Source organism: Andrographis paniculata, unplaced genomic scaffold, assembly GCF_009805555.1.
Source record: "Andrographis paniculata isolate CXL003 unplaced genomic scaffold, ASM980555v1 Contig59END, whole genome shotgun sequence".
NCBI classification, from domain to species: Eukaryota; Viridiplantae; Streptophyta; class Magnoliopsida; order Lamiales; family Acanthaceae; genus Andrographis; species Andrographis paniculata.
In genome coordinates this window covers 1,613,746-1,633,294 of record NW_026137594.1, presented here as the reverse complement: position 1 = coordinate 1,633,294, position 19,549 = coordinate 1,613,746, and the positions used below count along the sequence as shown (strand labels likewise).

Genomic DNA, 19,549 nt, shown 5'->3' with positions numbered 1-19,549 from the left:
TCAATCACCTTCCGTCATATGTATATTTAAACCAAAAAAATAATAATAATATACTTAAAAATTTAAATGTAAATAGCAGAAGATGATTGATCGTCGATACATAAACAATACAATTCACTTGGTAGAGTAACTGAACCCAATATATTTATATTTTTCCAATCGGCATATATATAGCCCCATTACTTATACATATATGTATATATATACTTATAGCTAAAAGGGGCAGCATCTGTCCCATACTTGATCACTATCTATAAGTCGAATGCATTCTCCCGTACTTTCCGTTCTTGCGAGCGCTAGCTTTGCTGCCGTTTAGGCCACCGGGAAGTCGGATTCTTAACTTTAATTCAAACTTCTGTAGCAGATATCACAATGGCAGCGAATGCCTTGTGGACGTCAAAGCAAAACAAGCAATTCGAGAAGGCCCTAGCTGTGTACGATAAAGACACACCGGACCGTTGGCAGAATGTCGCAAAGGCAGTTGGAGGGAAGTCAGTGGAGGAAGTGAAGAGGCACTATGAGATACTCGTCGAGGATCTCAAGCATATCGAGTCTGGCAATGTCCCGTTTCCAGATTACATAAATGAATGGGAATAGCTACTGGTATTAGGCAAATTATATGTAATAAATGACCTAAAGACATCGTCGAAAATTTAAATTCATAATCTCTCGGTCACGAGTACACCACCATGTCATCCTTACGCCCTTACGGGACTATCTATATTTTTATGTATACATAGAGTATACATAACAACATATACAGTTGTTAATTATATATTTGAAAACATAATTTTTTATTTCATAATTTTTAATTTTTTATTTTAATTAAATTATTTAATTATTTTTATTAATATATTTTTTAATTATTTATTAATTATAATTTTTATTAAATTTCCGTCTCAATATTTCGTGAGACTGAGGAATAATATTTATTAAAAATCGTTAAAAAAAAATAAAAATCCATAGAATCCATCGAGCCTTAATAGTAAATCATAAATTTCTATTTAGAAAAACGAATTAAAAAAGGCGTTGAAAATGGCATTTTTCTGGCCGTGCGAAATTACCAAGTTATCCTGACCGTGTGTGTACTTGTTAGGCTCTCGTTGGAAGAATAGTCCACTGAACGTTTAAACCCTAGGGCACCAAAAGGGGTTTAAGCAACCATGTCCATGGCGGCACCGGCGTATATCTAAGCCTTTTTCCCTTTCTCCTTGTTTTAGTGTCGGCCTAATTCAACATCTTTGTCGTCCAAACCATCTATTGAACTGTGTTGCTTCAATTCGAAAATGGCGGGTTCGAGGATAGCGTCCTTGGCGGCGGCGGGCATGGCGGTGTCTTATTCTGCAGCCACCAACATCGCGTACGCGGACGGGCCTTTCCGTTTCAATCCGTTCTCATCATCCGCTCCCTCGTCCGAGGCTTCTTCTGCGGGTGCTTCGGATTCTGATTCTCAACCCGCCGTTGAGGTTTCTACTAAACGTGGATTTGATCCAGAATCGTTGGAGAGGGGCGCCAAGGCCCTCAGAGAAATTAATAGCTCCTCTCATTCGAAACAGGTGATTTTTCGATTTGTGCATTTTCCATTATTTTCCCGAAGGGATAATCAGTCATATGTTGAGATTTTTATGCTTCTTTTCCCGAAGGTTTTTGATGTGATGAGGAAGCAAGAGCAGACTCGGCTTGCAGAGTTGGATGCTGAGAAGGCCAACTATGAAGCCATTCAAGCGCACGCAGATATTGTGAGTGGTGGTTCACTTTAATTTGATTCGATATGATTAAAATGAATTGTTGTAATCAAGTGATAGTTGCTGTATTTGTTCCTTGCCTTCGCACCTCTTAATTAAAAGAAATAATGGTTCCAGAATTCTATCGAATTTTGTTATGCTTAGGTTAGTGATTCGTCTGCTTTAATCTAAATGAAGGTTGGTATCTACAGGAAAAGCAGCAGAAGTGGGCCGAAGATCAGAGGAATCTATACCAGCAGCAGGCTCAAGCTAAGGCACAAATGTTAAGATACGAAGATGAACTGGCTCGTAAACGAATGCAGGTGTGTGGGTGCTCTGTTTCTTTAGTTAGACTTTGTTTCATTGATCCCTTTATGCGTTGTACACAATTTATGATCATTTATTAATCTTGTCGCACTCTCTGATTTCAGTTTTAAAAGTAGGATAAATTAGCCCATATATGTAAGTTTGAGTTTTGAGAGGTTTGAGTGCACATCTTAATTGATAATCTTACATGAGTTCAGACAGACCATGAAGCTCAGAGGCGTCATAATGTTGAATTGGTTCAAATGCAAGAAGAGTCTTCGATAAGAAAAGAACAGGCAAGGCGAGGGACTGAGGAACAAATACAAGCGCAGCAGCGTCAGACTGAGAAAGAGAGAGCAGAAATTGAACGTGAAACAATAAGAGTGAAGGCTATGGCTGAAGCTGAGGGACGGGCTCATGAAGCAAAATTGACAGAGGACCATAACAGGAGGATGCTTGTAGAGCGAATAAATGGTGAGCGGGAGAAATGGCTTGCTGCGATAAACACGACATTCAGTCATATTGAAGGTATGCTCCTACCTAATAATCTTCATATTTCATTTCTTTGTCATGAAACAGTTGCATGTTTGGTGTTAAGGGTTTTCTTAGGATCATTGTAAAGCTGCATTATAATTAACTTATTTTCTTACCTTACTTGGAAGTACGATGATGACAGAGGTAGTTGAGGTTATTTTCAGAATATGTTGAGATAATCATCCAAAACCTCCATCATCTTTTGAAGCTTGAGATGATGTCAATCAAATTCATAATTGAGATCCCTACAAAGTGTAACTAGGAATGATTCGGTACGGTATATCAAAAATATCGAATCATATTGTATACCAAATCAATGTACCAATGAGGATAATGTTATTATATTGGAAAATCTTGTGGCCTTAAAGGGAAGAAATGATAATTGGAATGAATTTCATACATTTGTCAAGGTTAAGTTGGATATAGAGATTACCAAAGATCAAATATAGCAGAAGAATAAATACGTCAACGATGACAAGTATAAAACTCTGGCTAATGCTCACGATCTTGTGGGGGCACCACCATGTCCGTCGACATAGATTATTACCTAGCTTATGGTAGTCGAACCCTAACTCCCTTCAATTGACTGATAGTATGAGCCATTGCTCTGTACTCTGTACTAGCACTAAATTGAGCTATTGTTGGTTGTTCCTTACTTCTCCCCTGTCACAAGGTTCCTTTTAAATAAGTGCAATAACCGGAAATAAATTTCCAATCATTGTTATTTAAGCATAGTCACAGCGTATTGTAAAGGCTTATGGTAGTCAAACCCTAGCTCTCCAAGAGGATCTTTCAACCACATCAATTCTGTAATAGTACGAGTGATGGCATCTTTAGCTTTGATCTTCCATTTCCGCAGCACTCCATTTGCACTCCTTGCTATCCAATTCCAGTTGCTTTGATAAGTTTAGTTAGAAATTGGAGTGCATAGTAGGCCTTTATCGATACAAATAAGGTCATTGCATTATTTGTCAAGTGCAGATGGCTTTCGGATTCTATTGACTGACAGGAGTAAATTGATGATGACCGTTGGAGGAGCTACGGCACTTGCTGCTGGAGTTTATACCACCAGGTTTGTCTTCTGCTCTTTCTTTCTTTGTATTAGACTGTATAACTGCATTACTATGAACATTTTGCTCCGTGTTCATCCAAATCTAAATAGAATGTTTTGTCAGAAATTGTTGTGCGAGCATTATCTATTTTCTGAAAAAATTCTTATGTCGGATATATGCAATTATTATTAATATTGTTATTATTATTATTATACAAGTCTCCACATGGTTAGATAAATGATCCCTCACAAGTCGCACCTAACCACTTTTCGCTAACAGGGAAGGTGCGAAAGTTACATGGGGATACATTAACAGAATTCTTGGCCAACCTTCTCTGATACGAGAGTCTTCCATAGCAAAATTTCCGTGGTCTGGTATAGGATCTCGTGCAGTCAGTAAGGTGCTTAATTATAGCACTGCTGCTGGGGCAGCAGCATCCACCAAAAGTAAATCCCCTCTTGGGGATGTTATCCTGCATCCCTCACTGCAGAAAAGAATCGAGCATCTTGCACGTGCTACATCAAACACCAAAAGTCATCAGGCCCCATTTCGGAACATGCTTTTTTATGGCCCTCCCGGTACTGGCAAAACCATGGTTGCCAGGGAAATAGCCAGAAAGTCGGTATGAATTCTACCTGAGTACTTCAATGATTAATTTTTGTGGTCTTCCTTGATTTTAAAATAGTACTCCTTCCATCCCCGATATTCTGTCTTGTTTACAGCAGATATAAGATTTATGAGTGAGATAATTAGTAAATAGTTAAGAAATGTATTAGACTAAATAGTAAAGGTAATTACACTACAAACAAGTAATTATAGATTAAAGTTACGAGAACTCAGTAATCTAATTTAAGATTTTAAAAAATATAGATTAGAAAATGAGGCAGGAAATATGGTATGGATTGAAACGACAATATAGATAGGAGATATGAGAGGGAGTAATATTTTAGCTGTCAATGAGCTATAAAGCTAGGTCCTTTTGGATGAGATCATATACGTGCTAGCTTCGATCTGCTCCTTCTCATTTCATTTTTTTAATTTTTAACTATAGGTTCATTTTTATCCTTTCAGGGTTTGGATTATGCAATGATGACAGGAGGAGACGTTGCGCCATTGGGACCCCAAGCTGTTACAAAAATACATGAAATATTTGATTGGTCGAAAAAATCGAAAAAAGGCCTTCTCCTGTTTATTGATGAGGCGGATGCTTTTCTATGCGAGTAAGTAGTTTATTACTGCAACAGCACAAACTTAATTAATCATCATCGAAACTGAGGTATTTAACATCAGAAGCATTTCTAAGAAGAATTGGTGCTCTATCTATCTCTGCTCTAGATAGATGACATCCAATATAACATTTTGAAGCCATTAAAAATTCTATGACTTACATGTTTTGCGTTCGAAAATCATTATAATGCTTTCTCCTAGATTCGATTTAACATCATATAATTTCCCATTTGTATAGGCGAAACAGCACCCACATGAGTGAAGCTCAGCGAAGTGCTCTAAATGCGCTGCTCTTCCGAACTGGAGACCAATCTAGAGACATCGTACTCGTTCTTGCTACAAACCGGCCTGGCGATCTCGACAGTGCTGTAACTGACCGTATTGATGAAGTTATCGAATTCCCACTCCCCCCGGAAGGCGAGCGCTTTAAGCTGCTGAAACTCTACTTGTCAAAATACCTCTGTGGCGAAGGGGGCAGTGATGGCGATACAAAATGGTCCAATCTGTTCAAGAACAAGCCACAGAAAATAACCATAAAAGACTTGTCCGACGATGTCATCCAGGAAGCTGCGCGCAAGACTGAAGGATTCTCCGGGCGTGAAATTGCGAAACTGATGGCGAGCGTTCAAGCAGCCGTGTATGGACGCCCGGACTGCACTTTAGACGCCAATCTATTCTTGGAGATTGTCGACTACAAAGTTGCCGAGCATCAGCAGCGGATTAAGCTTGCGGAAGAGGCCTGATCTCGATCTCCCAGCACGGGTAAATTCCGGCTTTAATGGTACAACAAAGCAGCCTTTACTTTGCTGTTCTTGCCTGATTGATCTGAATTTCGAGATTGCATAATTTTGGTCATTAATTAAATCCTTTTTTTAAAAAATTTAACTAACATGGTTTCGTTTTCGCTGTTAATTAAGTTGAGTCTGAGTTTTGGTTCTTCAACTATGTGAATGTGAATCAGTTTGAGCTGATCCTTTGGGACTGGAATGTTGTTAATCAAATTATGTAAACTATTTAATTTAATAAATAACAATATATATTTAAAATTTAATATACAATATAAGTTCAAAATTCAATTTTGGTTGAAGCTTGCCTTTGGACTTCACAGTATGTATTTTTCCAACTCTCGTTACAATTTTTAATTTTACAATTGGATTGCTGTGATTTTGTAATTTTTATTTTTTTAAAATAAAGTTTGGTTATAAGTAAAAATATAAAATACAAAGATCTTTTTTTTATCCAAAATTTTTCAAATTTTACTATTTGGACTGTGTTTCCCAAAAAAAATACATTATTTTCTCTCACAAAACATCCCATCAAATATTATTTTAATATCAAACTCAAATCAAAATTTTATCCAATCTAAAAAAAACATACTCTAATGGTCTGACGTGGAGCATGAAAGAATTTAAGCCCACGTGTGTTAATGATTAGATGCTTATTATCAGAAAGGATATAGATTTAAATTAATGATTGGGCATTAGTTTAATTAATTAGTTAAATGCTAATCTTCCTTTACCCTAATTAATTAATTAATAGTCCCAATACAACTACCAAACCAAACCCTAATTTATTTATTTTTTTATTTATTTTTGTCGTCTAATGTTGCATGTCTTTTAATTTCTCCATTAATTTGTTCAACCCTGAAAATTTATTCTATGTGAAGTTTACATTATACAAACATATTATAGGATGTGTTATACAATGGTTTTAGTCATTGGAGTCGTTTCTACTTTATTTTTATTATATTTCAATGTAATAGTTATATTTTAAAAATTCTATGAAAAATTAAATGGATACATAGTTATGAGACGAAGGAAGTATAATTTATTTATTTTTAATAAAAAATCAATATTCAATATAATATTATTTTTTATATTACCGATACAATTATTTATATTTTTACATATTAAAAAAAAAAAAAAAGTTAAAACTAGAACACTAAATGTGGGAAACACATCCTTAATACTCTATGCGCGTTAGACTCGTCAAATACGATCCATCAATTTGTGGAAATATATACAACTCATTTAAATAATTCGGCAAATAATAATTCTGCTATTAATTTGTTATAATAATTAGTCTGTCCTCTCCATTAATATATGAGCTAAAAATAAGACCTTCACTTTTAATTTCATCTTCAATTTGTTGGATGACAATTTTATTTATTTCTTAATTCTTTGGGGCGCTTTTGTTTGAGTTCAAATTTTTATTTGTAAAGTTTTAAATTTGAATCGTTTTTTATGTTTAATAAATAGACGATATAATATTTTAAATTAAAAAAAAAAAACTGCTTTTTAAAGTAATATTAAAAAATATATATCTAATTTGATATTTTTAAAAAAAGATAAAAAATCAAAAGGGATAAAATGTATTTAAATAAAAACTAAAGATATTTTAGTATTAATATATAATTATTTTTCCAAAAATAAAAAATAATAGTCACTAATAAGATCGTTATAAAAGAATACTCGGTATTTTAAATAATCAGACGATAGTAGTATCAATACACATGATAATATTTCAATTACAAAAGACGTTTTCAACCACTATTAATTAAATAAAAAAGTATTTTATATATATATATATATATATATATTTAAAGAAACAATAAAAAATAAGAATGTCACGTATATTACTAAAATATTTCTCTCTCTCTCTCTCTATATATATATATATATGAATGTGAAATTATATAAAGAACATTGGATCCAAGTAAGTAAGTTGCTTTTTGGGGTGCAGATACGAATGAGTAGCCATAATTTCGTTTGTCTAAAGAAGATAGATAAATATTAATACATACATACAACAAATTAAATTTAAATTAGTCCAAATTTAGAAGATGATAATTTAGTCACTACGGACTCTCTCAAATCCTAGCTGAAAGTAAGAATTGATTTTTGAAAGTTTAAGTTTCTTATTTAAATATAGATAATAAAATTATCAAATTAAAAATAAAAATTTATAATGGACAAAGAAAATATCCTTTGCTAATGTATAATATAAATACTAAAAATTTGTATAAATTCAATTTTTTCAAAAAAAATATATAATAGTCAAATATTTAATTTTGCACTATTTTAAAAAAATTTAAAAACTATAAAAAATTCACATCTAAACAAAACTTTAGGTTTGCTTTTATTGATGTCAGCTTTAAAGTTTGAATTTTTATATGCTTTTCTGAATACTGTTTCATATACAAAAGAATATGAAAATTTTGTTATACTCCTTAAAATTTATTTTCATTTTTCTTTTGGATTATTATTGAAAAATATTTTTACTTTTTTAAATAAAAAATTATTTTATTTTTGTATTGTTTTTTATTATAAAAAAAATTAATAATTATTACTCATTTTTATTAAAATTTATATTCGATCAAATAAACACTTATTTACATGATAGAAAAGTATTACTTATAAACAAGAAGGTTACTCTAGTCTATATTAATTGATTTTAAATTGAAATTTAACTCCTTAATTTGATAAATAAATATTTTTACTAACCAAACCCATCGTTTATTTAGAGATGGAAGAAGTATTTTTTATTAAGAAAAGATAAGATTGTGTAACAAAAAAATTAAAAAATAAAAAGTCAAAATGAATGAACAAACCCTTAAGATTAAAGAGAGGATTAAACAACTTGTACACCTTTTTTTTTTTTTTTTTTACTATTCATCAGTCAAGTCATCTTCACCTGCAACACCCACCCTCTTTTATCAGATATATATACATACATACATATATATATATATTAGAGAGAGAGAAGAGATAGAGAGAGAGAGAGGTGATGGTGGTCATGATCAACATCATCATCATCTTCTTCTTCTTCGCTATCTAAAAAAATACAAAAAAAAAGATGGAAATTAAAGAGCAGAATATCTGACACACATTAACAGGAAGAGGACCATAGTGCTCCTGTTTCTGTGGACCATCTCATCTCCATTTTCACTTTTTTTTTTCCATCTTCAAAAGTCATCTCTCTCTTATCTCTCTCTCTCTCTCTAACAGCAATATTTAGTGCTTTAATTTGGCTTTTGAGACTTTCTTTTCTCTCTGCTCTCTCTCTCTCTCTCACTCTATGTATTTTTTCATGTGATAAATATTTTGGATATATCACCAAATATATCTAAGCTGGATTCCTGATTAACATTACTACTCAAACTTTGTACTTTACCCAAAAACAACTTTATTTAGGAGGATCCATTTTATATTTTATTCTATTAGTATCATGTCCCACACATATACATACATACATATATATATCATTTGTCGTTTAATTGATCATTAAGTATTCCTCTTTCCTCTCAACTCTGATTTTAGGGTTTCTGGTTGGTGATCTTTATAATTTACATGGAGGGCTACAAATAGCAGCTTTAATATTTATTTTTTTCCTTTGAAAATAACAATAGCTGTAACCAAAAAAAAAAAGAAAAAGAAATGTAAGTGTAGTGTAGTGTAGTGTAGTGTGTATAAATAATAATGAAAGAATAGACTAAATGTGGTGTGCAGTGTGGAAGAGAACCAACATGACTTTGTCGGTTGTTTTGTAGAGTAAGTCTTCTTCTGTGTCATCTCTACTTTCTTACACTACTCATACACTACACCCCATGTCACTCTCACTCCTCCCTCTCTCTCTCTCTCTCTCTCTCTCTCTACCACTTCCCTCAGTGATCCCCAATTTTCTTTTCTTTATATATATATGTTTTTAAAGTATTTTTTGGATGGCTGTTGGGAGACACAGGCAGAATTAAACCTGTCCAAAGTTTGTGTCTTGCAAGAAATTTCTTCATTAGTTTAATTAATTAACTCTCGTTTGTTTTTTTTTTTGTCTGAATCAGTGCCCTGCAAGAAAAGGTGAAAAACTGCGGCTGTTTTCTGGCATCGTTTTGCATATATATATTTTGGGTGAGCTTCCATTTGCTGGCTATGGCGGTGGTGATGCTGATGGAGATGAAGATGGTGTGGATTCACTGATAAACTCTCTCATTTGTCAGAGGTTATATTAAATTACAAATTAATTTAGTTAATTAAGTTGTAGTGTTTGATTAATTTTATTTTTTAAATTTATTTAAGGTGTGGTTAAATTGGTTAGGGTCCCATGGGCATCCCCAAGCTCCTTGTCCGAACTTCGTTGCGAGATTCTAAAGTCGATTAATTTATTATATTGTGCAGTGCAGAATAGCTCCAAACTTCATCTTCTCTCCTTCTCTCTCATGCTCAATTAGGGTTTTGCAGAAGCCATGGATCGACGAGGGCAAGAAATTAGGGAAATGGGATTGCCCAATTCCATGGCGTACACTACTCCACCAATCATCCAAGAATCTCCAATGAAGCTTCCCCTCGCACCCCTCCTCTCCACCACCAGAACAAACCCTTTAATTTCCCCACGCCGTGGAACCTCCATTTTCAGCCCTTCCCACTCCTCAGATCAGCCGTATCACAATCTTCCGCCGCCGCCGCCGCCGCCGCAGCAACAGATAGTGCAGAGAGAACCGTCGCCAGATCCAGATCCACCGCCGTCATCCACTCACACAACCGCCGATGCATCGGATTCAAGGAGCTCGCCGCCGCAGCCGATCAAGTACCGGGAATGCCTGAAGAACCATGCGGCAAGCATGGGCGGGCACGTGGTCGATGGGTGCGGGGAATTCATGCCCAGCGGAGACGACGGCACGCCGGAGGCCCTCCGCTGCGCCGCCTGCGACTGCCACCGGAATTTCCACCGGAAGGAAGTCGACGGGGAGCCGCAGCAGTTCCATCCATACAATAACCCCAACCCGAGCAGCGCCGCCGCCGCAGCAGCACAAATTCACGGCCAGATTACATACTCAATGCCGCCGCACCACCACCACCGCCCCCGGCCCCGCCACAAGCACTCCTCCCATTCCGTCGGCGCCGGGTCCGCGCCTCCCGCCGTAGTTAATTTCAGCGGCGGCGGCGGCGCTGAATCCTCGAGCGAGGACCTCAACATTTTCCAATCGGGGCGGCGGCACGGCGGCGCGACGGCGTCTCCCCGGAAGCGATTCCGGACGAAATTCAGCCAAGATCAGAAAGATCGAATGCAGGAATTCGCGACGAAAATCGGGTGGAGAATTCAGAAGCAAGACGAGCAAGAAGTGCAGCAGTTCTGCGCCGAGGTGGGAGTGAAAAGGCAAGTTTTCAAAGTGTGGATGCACAACAACAAGCAGGCGATGAAAAGACAAATTTGACCCCGGCCGCCATTGTCGTCAACCTCATCATCATCATCATCAAGGCTAGATTTTGCTGTCATTAATTCTGAGGAGGAAGAAGAAGACAATTCTTAGGTGAGTAGCCTTGTGATTCTTTTTCTTAATTAACTAATGAGCTCCATCATCATCAATTCATCATCCTCGTCATCATCTAATGTTAATTAGAACACCAAAAACATGTTTAATTTGTCCGTTAGAATATGAAATCACTAATAACAAATTACCTTAAATTTAATAAGATTCTTTAATTTGTGTGTGTTCAAAGTCTGATCACAACCAATGAAGCCATGAAACTTGTTTATCTGCTCCCAAAAATGACTTCAATATTATTTATTGCCATTGACACTCAGAAAACATGTATATATACAAATACAAAGCTCTATCTCTCGTCTTTAATTAGAAGTAGTTGAAGAGTAGAGAGTGAAGTAGAGAGAGAGAGAGAGAGAGTGAGTGAGGTGTCAGAAAACTTAATGGTACAATGGTATTGTTAGGTTCATCCATATTTATATTTATATTTATAGATGGAAGGAAGGAAGCTCGACGTTCCGTACAGCCCCCCCTTAACTTAAAAGGAAGAAATAAATATTGATCACAGTCAGTGTGGCTCATTTCAGCTTTGCTGTTGGACTTGGACCCTCTCTCTCTCTCTCTATATATATATATAGAGAGAGAGAGAGAGAGGAGAGAGAGAGAGAGTAATGGCATTGCAGAGTGCAGAATATGGATTTAATGCCTTCACTGCAGGTTTTCATCTGGTAGTTGCATGGAATTCACGACACTAACCAATTCCCTCCTTATCATTTAATAATAATATTAATATTTAGGATAGAAAGATTAAAAAAAATATTTATTATACATCATTCCCTACCAAACTATCTATTTTTATATTTTAATTTATTTTATAACATAACAAATTATCTATTTTTTTTTAACTATCATATTTATCTAAAATTGTAAATACCTTTCAATTATTTCCATTTTATTTTTACTAAATATCTATATAATACTGGTATATCTTAAACTACCGTGTATAAAATAAATAAATATTTATTTAAGGGACGGAAGGAGCATTGAGGATGGACATAGAGGTATACTAAACTTGTATATGCATATGCTCCAAATAGAGTCAAACTAGATATCTGAGCTTTGATATTATGTTAGAATTTGAAGAAAAATTATCAAATTGTATTATTAAGAAAATAAGAGTACAAATATATATATATATACACATCAGTGAATTCAGGGTTAAACTAAAATAAATAATACAAAATACATATTTATATCTAACAACTACTCCCTTCGTCCCACATACCGTTCTGCTGTAACGTAGACACGGTATTTTAAGAGGGATGTAATTAGTAGATAATTAAGAATGTATTAGTAAAAATAGTTATCCTATAATATAAATAATTATAAATTAAGATTAAGATAACTAATTAGTTTAATTAAAATTTAAAAAAATAAAATTTAAAAATTTAAAATGAAATTAAAGTGTGTAATCATTTTTCAAAAAAAGAAAAGTGACATGGTATGGTATATAAAACCGACAGAAACGACAACGTGGACATGGTATCTGGAACAGAGGGAGTACTATTTATAATAATACAAAAATCTTTTAGTTTAAACCATATTTTCACTTAATTATAAGATTGTATGAAACTCAATTTTTTTGTAGTAATATTTATTAATTTTATTATGATCTACACCATTTACAATATATATATTAAAAAAAATCTTCTACACATGTAGAGGATTAGTTAGTCCAATAAACCAATTATCCATATTACAACAACTAAATACTGACTATGACATTTAATAATATTATTCATATATTGTCAGTTTCACAACAAAACATGTACATATATAAATATCTCATACAAAAATATTTGTAATAATACTATTATCATAATTAATGAAAATTTTGGAATTATATAATAACCCCAGATACAATCTTACCCATAAATAATTAAAACAAAAATATACTGAACAATAACTACATAAAATATCAAATTTATCATTGGCTTATTTACTCATTAGATCAAGATTTTATTAAATCGGACAAATATGATTTAATCAAAGATGGTACACCTTAACAGTAGCCATAATGCAAATACGTACAGCTACAAATACCTAAGGATATACACATCATATATATATATAAATAAATACACACAAAAACACACATAACTAGTTTGCAATATATATGCGTATGTACATATTCATATATTTATTGTCGACCAAGATGATATCTTCTTCTTCGTCTAGATATGCTGCTCAGATTTGCCAGATGAATATGTCGATTCTGTCCAGAGATTTATCCGGCGATGGAGTCGGAAACGGATCGATTCGTCGTCACTGGTTCCAAATGCAGGCTCTGCAAAAATACAAAAATGAATCAAAACCATAATGGGAGAAATGATCTGCTTGAAACTAATGCATTGCTCAGAAACCTAATCTCTCGACATATCGAAAAATTAAGCTGAATGCAAAAGGTGCTCCGTAGAGCACGAATGTCCAAGGACCATATGACACCGGTGAAATATACCGACTAGAATTTGTTTCTATTTCTCATATCTACGCCGTTAAAATGGAATCAGAAACCACTCTCCCCTTCTCCCCCGTCAGCCGGGATTATATATGTATTAGTAGTTCTTAATCAAATAAGCACAGCTAAGTAACCTTCAACAAGATTGATCATATACACACATATGTATAAATATATGGATATACACATACATGCTTCAAGGATCGGGCAACAAACAGAACAGCTTCTTAAGTTCAAACGAAAAATTACAAGCCCTGTAGGCTAGTAAGTCTTTCAATTTTAGAGAGACTATTAGTTATACCATCAGTACATAATATATATATCGACAAAAGTGACAGAGCTAAACAAAATGCATTCTATAACACATTATAAACTGCAAAATAAACTAAGTGGCACATCAACTTCTCGTCAAGCAACATTTTTCAGACATCCGAAAACATGCTAAATAATCCATAATAACTTCATTCTCAATAAAAACGATATCATGTTTCCGGAGGCTACCTAACAATGCATAAAATAGCTACCACAGCAAATTACAAAATCTATACCAACAATTTGTTCCAAAACTCATTAGGCACTTCCAAATCTTGAATTTCAACTACACATTCAGTGAAACTAAACTCCTTCAACTCAAGAGAGCTCTCTATAAACCCCAATCGTCACAATAAAGCAACCAAGCAATCAAACAATGCATAAATCCACATATTTCATCGAAAGAGAAGGAAAAGGAACTACCCCATGTTGCTGATTCCATTAACAGGTTCCAAAAATTGCAGCTGATGCTGATGCTGATGTTCGTCTTGCTGCGGCTCTTTCTGCTGCTGCATAGCATTGCCTTCGAGAGTCATTCCGGAGGCGGTGGAGCCGCCCTTACCTTCGACAAACCGCCACATGTACCAGGCCCCTACTGACCTGTAAGGCCTCCATTTCTCACACAAATGCTCCATTTGCGACGGCCTCGGCAGCTCCTCCAAACAGTACAACAATTGCACGCCTTTCCTAACCCCCAAATCGCTAACTGGCAATACATCTGGTCTGTGCAGGGAGAAGATCATGAACATGTGCACCGACCACGAGCCTATTCCCTTCACCATTGACAGCATTGTGAATAACGACCTGTCGTCCATCTTCACTACAGCATCGTCGGATAAAATGCCGGATTTGTATTTGTTTGCGAGATCGTACAGATAGCTGGCCTTGCGGGCTGAAACCCCAATCTGCTTGAGCTGCTGGGAGGAAAGCGTGAGGATGGAATCGGGGGTTATGGAAGCCTCGCCGCCGCAGAGGGAGACGAACCGCGTGTAGATGGAAGTTCCGGCTTTGAAGGCGAGCTGCTGGTAGAGGATGCTCCTGGTTAGGGCTAGGAATGGGAGATGGTGAGCGTCGAATTGGGGAGGAGGATGAGAATCGATTAGCGGACAGAGCAGTGGATCGGCGGCGCGGAGATGGCGGATCGCTAATTCGACCTCTCCGTCCGCCGATAAGGGTTTGATAATTTGGGGGAGAGGTCGAGAACCTTGGGAGGCGCCGCTACGCCGGCGGTGTTTGCCGGAATTTGTGGCGGCGGGAGTTATGGCGGAGGAAGATGTCGTCAGGGCTATGGAAGAGGAAGAAGAGACGGACGGGTTGTGGCCGGTGGCCGGATTCGCCGCCGCGGACGGCGTGGAGAGCTTGCGGATTTTCGGAGGCCTCACCGGAATTTTGCAAGGATTGTGGTGGGAGATCTCGGCGGCTATGGCAGGGGAATCCTCGAGCGCCACCGTCTCCGTCGGCGGAGGATACGAAATCTGGGTGATGGAGTCGGATTCGCGTGAAAGGGATTGGAGCTCCGATTGTTGTTGCGATTTGGGTGTTTCGATTTGGGATTCGGATTTGGGTATGGTTGCAATTGGGGCGCGGGTCTGTTCGCCCATGTGCCCCGTGGCTAAAATTACCGGCGACAAAAGCAGCGGCGGCGGCGGCGACGGCGACGGCGATTGGGGATTGAGAGGGTAATAGGGGAAGAAGGGACTGTTAGAGGGATACTACGGTAAACTTGCACTTGTAAGGCGCACAATGTACTTCCGAAACTACCCTTCAATATTTACATTTCATGCCCAACAATTTCATCATTATTATCGGTTAACCCCAATTGCAGCGCGAGTCTGTACTTGTTAATTAATTAATTAATTTGATCCGTGATATTTTATGAATTAAAAATATTTTATTTTTAACAAATTAAGCTATAATGTAAACAAATATATATAATTAATCCACACTCGATGGTTGATATATTTAAATTTCCCACGTCTCAAGTTATATGGTTAACTTAACGTGATTTGTTGATATGCCTAGTTCACAGGATATTATGTTGGATTTATCAAGTGTGTATTTTCGGACAGCGGTTGTGGGTTCCAGTCATGAAAAAAATAAATAAATAAAGTAGATCAAATATGGTTGATTTAATTTGTGAAAAATAGGAACCATACAGATGGCGGATGGCATGGCGTCGCATGTGAGGGGGCGTGCATGGTTCTCCTGGACTCGTGTCGTCGTCTTCGTCTCCTATTTCCCTCCCAACACATTCTTCATCCACATCCATTATACACTTTAATTTCTTGTGTCTTTTTCTTTCTCATTTCTTTCTTTCTTTCTTAATTAAGAACTAACTTAATTAATCATCTGTGCCCGCTTTATTAGTTGATCAGTTAGTTAATTTGATCCGATCGGAGGGAATCGTCAATACATTAGATCGATCAAGAAGGAAGGTGTGTGTAATTAGCAATTAGCAGGTAGGTAGGTAGGTAGGGAGAGAGGCAGTGAGTGAGTGAGTTTGAGGAATGAGTTCGGAGGTTGCAGAGGATGGGCTGCGGAAGCCATTGCTGCACACGGGAAGCTGGTACAGAATGTCGGGAATGGGGTCCCGACAGTCGAGCATCATGGGATCCTCCATGAATCTCATGCGCGAGTCCATCTCCGTCTTCTTCTGCGTCTCCGTCGTCGCCCTTGGCCCCATCCAGTTTGGATTCACAGTATATATAACATATTTCATCTCATTCTAGTGTTTCTTAATTAGCTTGTTCATTAATCGATCAATGTGAATTGCAGTGTGGATACTCTAACCCTACCCAATCAGAAATCATACGTGATCTTGATCTCACCATCTCCGAGGTACGCAATCTCCCAAACCCATTTTACAAGAGATATATCTCATAAGTAACACATTTTAATTTGGCTGTCATTAACTGTCTTCTTCTTCTTCTTCTTCTAAATTTGGAATTGGAAAGTTTTCGATATTTGGGTCTTTAGCAAATGTTGGAGCTATGGTGGGAGCCATTGCCAGTGGCCAGATTGCTGAATACATTGGCCGAAAAGGGGTACACTATACATACACACATATATACATATACATACAAACATATATGAATATATGTATTGATGAATCAAGTGGTGCAGTCACTCATGATTGCTGCAATACCCAACATCATCGGCTGGCTCGCCATTTCCTTCGCCAAAGTAATTCACTTTCGAATTTCTGTCTACCTTAGGACAACATATATACGTATGTATTGATAAGTTGTGTGTTCTACACACAGGACTCGTCCTTCTTGTTCATGGGAAGGTTACTCGAAGGCTTTGGCGTCGGCATAATTTCATACACGGTAGGTAACCAGGACAGATCATATTGATCGATCGTGCGAGCCAGCAAGCACCGTAAGTTAATGCTTGTTATTTGTGTTTTGCAATAGGTGCCGGTGTACATTGCCGAGATAGCCCCTCAGAACCTACGAGGAAGCCTCGGATCCGTGAATCAGGTTCGACGTAATTTTTTCAGATCTGATCCATCGCAATTCTAGACTTAAATTGCTAATGCTGCTACCCCTCGTTCAGCTGTCCGTGACAATTGGAATCATGCTAGCGTATCTGCTCGGGCTTTTCCTACCTTGGCGAGTTCTTGCCGTTCTAGGTACACAAATCGAATGGATCGATGACGACGTGACAGGGAATCGATTGATCCATCCGAATACCTGATCATTTCGAATGTATGCAGGAATCTTGCCGTGCACATTGTTGATACCTGGCTTGTTTTTCATACCCGAATCTCCTCGTTGGCTGGTATGACACTACGCCACACACAGCTCGAGTTCTTTGTTAATAAAACTCGAATCTTTACATTGAGTAATGTCAACAATACAGGCAAAAATGGGACTGAATGAAGGCTTCGAAACTTCCCTGCAAGTTCTCAGAGGGTTCGACACAGACATTTCATCCGAAGTCAATGAGATTAAGGTATATTTGGGAGAGTTTCAAATCCATCTATAGCGCCGCCATGCGTTTGATGTCTACTCTGCATTGTCTTGTTCTCAGAGATCCGTCGCATCCTCAAACCGAAGGACTGTCATCAGGATTTCGGAGCTCAGGAGAAAGCGATATTGGTATCCTTTGATGGTAAGATCGATACTCTAAAACCATTTCTTCGATGAATCTGCTCATCGTATTCCCAGTTTCCTCATCGTTTCCATATACGCTACAGGTAGGAATCGGGCTTCTAATGCTCCAGCAACTAACCGGTATCAACGGCGTTCTCTTCTACTCGAGTAGCATATTTCAATCTGCAGGTGAGGCTTCGATCTATACGAGCATCTCTACACTCTTTTCTTCGCGCACTTTTGGTAAGAAGACATTACCTGGAAATGAAAAACAGGGATTTCATCGGCTAAAGCAGCAACATTTGGGATCGGGGCTTTGCAGGTAGAATCGACAACTACAGATGTTAGCTATAACCCTCAAGCTACTGAAAAAACTTGTTGTCTGTAAAGGTTGTGTTTACCGGGATCTCTGCAACTCTGATCGATCGGGCAGGTCGCAGAATTCTCCTAATAGTACGTCGTAATACTTTCAGCTACAATCTGCATCATCATTGTCTGGATAGAATGGGCTCTATCTATATAATCTGTTACTTACTGCAGGTATCATCGTCGCTGATGACCCTGAGCTGCGTCCTCGTCGCTTTGGCATTCTACTTTAAGGTGGCAATTTACTTTAAACTTGCCAAACTCCATGGTTGTTCTTGTACTAACTCCAAAAAGCAGGATACGTTGCCGGGAGACGATCATCCCATCATGGAGGTATTTGCGCTGGTCGGACTTCTGGTAAGATCTCCAATCGAGAATCTATACATGTGTCCATCCAATCCCTGCCAGAGTTCTCACTTTACTAAGGACTTCGTATTTCCCTGCAGGTGTTGGTAGCTGGCTTTTCGATAGGACTTGGGGCCGTGCCATGGGTTATAATGTCCGAGGTATGATAAATATGGCTATGTAACGTTCTATGATATATACGATGTCGTACCTTTTCCCTGTGCATGAAACAAATATTGTTGTTGTTCCAGATTCTTCCCGTGAGCATTAAGAGCCTTGCGGGGAGCGTTGCAACGCTGGCGAATTGGTTATCAGCATCCATTGTTACAATGACGGCGAACTTACTCTTTACATGGAGCACTGGAGGTTCTTTATCTATCTCTCTAAAAGCTTTGTCTTTTTGGCTGCTGAGAATACTTATCCATCACATTGTTACTTGTACAGGAGCTTTTGCGATATATGCGCTAATATCAGCTTTTACTTTAGCGTTTGTGGTCCTGTGGGTTCCTGAAACCAAAGGAAGAACACTCGAAGAAATTCAGTCGTCATTCCATTGATACATACATACATACATATACATTATACATATACACGAACCTGCTTCTATCAGATTCCAGGTCTTTTATCGCGTGCACATTATAGCATTCTTCTGTGCAATGCTCTAGTTTGATTATCAACTTTGGAAGTGGTTTTGTATTGACAGAAAGGATGTTATTGATTCTATGCTTAATAAACTCTGATCAGATATGAATTCATTCGACTGTCACAGTATATCACATTGTATCTTCTCTACTAGGAAAAACCAACACGAT

At 37.1% G+C, this 19,549-nt stretch overlaps 5 protein-coding genes across 12 annotated transcripts; 4 read left to right on the top strand and 1 right to left on the bottom strand.

The window, feature by feature from the left end:
- Window positions 1-180: 180 nt before the first annotated feature.
- On the top strand, window positions 181-706 carry LOC127258385 (protein RADIALIS-like 5). Its single transcript, XM_051285202.1, has one exon. The coding sequence runs from the start codon at window positions 373-375 to the stop codon at window positions 595-597; it is 225 nt and encodes a 74-aa protein (XP_051141159.1). The 5' UTR covers window positions 181-372; the 3' UTR covers window positions 598-706.
- A 409-nt stretch (window positions 707-1,115) lies between these two features.
- On the top strand, window positions 1,116-5,894 carry LOC127258146 (uncharacterized). Its single transcript, XM_051284848.1, has 8 exons — window positions 1,116-1,556; window positions 1,644-1,739; window positions 1,937-2,047; window positions 2,249-2,558; window positions 3,546-3,636; window positions 3,896-4,238; window positions 4,688-4,836; window positions 5,082-5,894. Exons 1-8 carry the CDS (start codon window positions 1,287-1,289, stop codon window positions 5,584-5,586), a joined length of 1,875 nt encoding a protein of 624 aa, XP_051140805.1. The 5' UTR covers window positions 1,116-1,286; the 3' UTR covers window positions 5,587-5,894.
- A 3,358-nt stretch (window positions 5,895-9,252) lies between these two features.
- Window positions 9,253-11,310, top strand: LOC127258147 (zinc-finger homeodomain protein 6-like). 4 transcript variants are annotated; one of them, XM_051284850.1, is made up of 3 exons: window positions 9,253-9,393; window positions 9,681-9,838; window positions 10,015-11,310. In XM_051284850.1, the coding sequence occupies exon 3, from the start codon at window positions 10,083-10,085 to the stop codon at window positions 11,049-11,051; it is 969 nt and encodes a 322-aa protein (XP_051140807.1). In that variant the 5' UTR covers window positions 9,253-9,393; window positions 9,681-9,838; window positions 10,015-10,082; the 3' UTR covers window positions 11,052-11,310. The 4 variants fall into 4 exon arrangements, with proteins under 4 accessions (XP_051140807.1, XP_051140810.1, XP_051140806.1 ...); XM_051284853.1 differs by lacking the exon at window positions 9,253-9,393 and adding an exon at window positions 9,436-9,604; XM_051284849.1 differs by lacking the exon at window positions 9,253-9,393 and having other exon boundaries at window positions 9,436-9,838; window positions 10,078-11,310.
- Window positions 11,311-13,116: 1,806 nt separating this feature from the next.
- LOC127258469 (alkylbase DNA glycosidase-like protein mag2) lies at window positions 13,117-15,659 on the bottom strand. The gene is made up of 2 exons (XM_051285318.1): window positions 14,353-15,659; window positions 13,117-13,446 (listed from the first exon to the last, which is right to left on the bottom strand). Exons 1-2 carry the CDS (start codon window positions 15,528-15,530, stop codon window positions 13,425-13,427), a joined length of 1,200 nt encoding a protein of 399 aa, XP_051141275.1. The 5' UTR covers window positions 15,531-15,659; the 3' UTR covers window positions 13,117-13,424.
- A 483-nt stretch (window positions 15,660-16,142) lies between these two features.
- On the top strand, window positions 16,143-19,492 carry LOC127257910 (sugar transporter ERD6-like 6). 5 transcript variants are annotated; one of them, XM_051284462.1, is made up of 18 exons: window positions 16,143-16,628; window positions 16,705-16,767; window positions 16,884-16,973; window positions 17,053-17,112; window positions 17,193-17,258; window positions 17,346-17,411; window positions 17,488-17,563; window positions 17,648-17,712; window positions 17,794-17,886; window positions 17,965-18,045; window positions 18,131-18,215; window positions 18,302-18,348; window positions 18,417-18,479; window positions 18,567-18,626; window positions 18,690-18,749; window positions 18,839-18,898; window positions 18,989-19,103; window positions 19,182-19,492. In XM_051284462.1, the coding sequence occupies exons 1-18, from the start codon at window positions 16,437-16,439 to the stop codon at window positions 19,292-19,294; spliced, it is 1,455 nt and encodes a 484-aa protein (XP_051140419.1). In that variant the 5' UTR covers window positions 16,143-16,436; the 3' UTR covers window positions 19,295-19,492. The 5 variants fall into 5 exon arrangements, with proteins under 5 accessions (XP_051140419.1, XP_051140418.1, XP_051140416.1 ...); XM_051284461.1 differs by having other exon boundaries at window positions 18,567-18,749; window positions 18,989-19,492; XM_051284459.1 differs by having other exon boundaries at window positions 18,417-18,626; window positions 18,989-19,492.
- The last annotated feature ends 57 nt before the right edge of the window (window positions 19,493-19,549 follow it).

Excerpts from the sequence above, each read along its gene's own strand:
- LOC127258469 (XM_051285318.1), bottom strand. The coding sequence starts at position 15,530 with ATGGGCGAACAGACCCGCGCCCCAATTGCAACCATACCCAAATCCGAA. Across the intron at positions 13,447-14,352 it reads AATGGAATCAGCAACATGGG|AGCCTGCATTTGGAACCAGT; the intron begins GTAGTTCCTTTT and ends GTATTTTTGCAG.
- LOC127258385 (XM_051285202.1), top strand. The coding sequence starts at position 373 with ATGGCAGCGAATGCCTTGTGGACGTCAAAGCAAAACAAGCAATTCGAG.
- LOC127258147 (XM_051284850.1), top strand. The coding sequence starts at position 10,083 with ATGGATCGACGAGGGCAAGAAATTAGGGAAATGGGATTGCCCAATTCC.
- LOC127257910 (XM_051284458.1), top strand. The coding sequence starts at position 16,437 with ATGAGTTCGGAGGTTGCAGAGGATGGGCTGCGGAAGCCATTGCTGCAC. Across the intron at positions 16,629-16,704 it reads CCATCCAGTTTGGATTCACA|TGTGGATACTCTAACCCTAC; the intron begins GTATATATAACA and ends TGTGAATTGCAG. Across the intron at positions 18,750-18,838 it reads TTGCGCTGGTCGGACTTCTG|GTGTTGGTAGCTGGCTTTTC; the intron begins GTAAGATCTCCA and ends ATTTCCCTGCAG.
- LOC127258146 (XM_051284848.1), top strand. The coding sequence starts at position 1,287 with ATGGCGGGTTCGAGGATAGCGTCCTTGGCGGCGGCGGGCATGGCGGTG. Across the intron at positions 1,740-1,936 it reads TTCAAGCGCACGCAGATATT|GAAAAGCAGCAGAAGTGGGC; the intron begins GTGAGTGGTGGT and ends TGGTATCTACAG. Across the intron at positions 2,048-2,248 it reads TGGCTCGTAAACGAATGCAG|ACAGACCATGAAGCTCAGAG; the intron begins GTGTGTGGGTGC and ends ACATGAGTTCAG.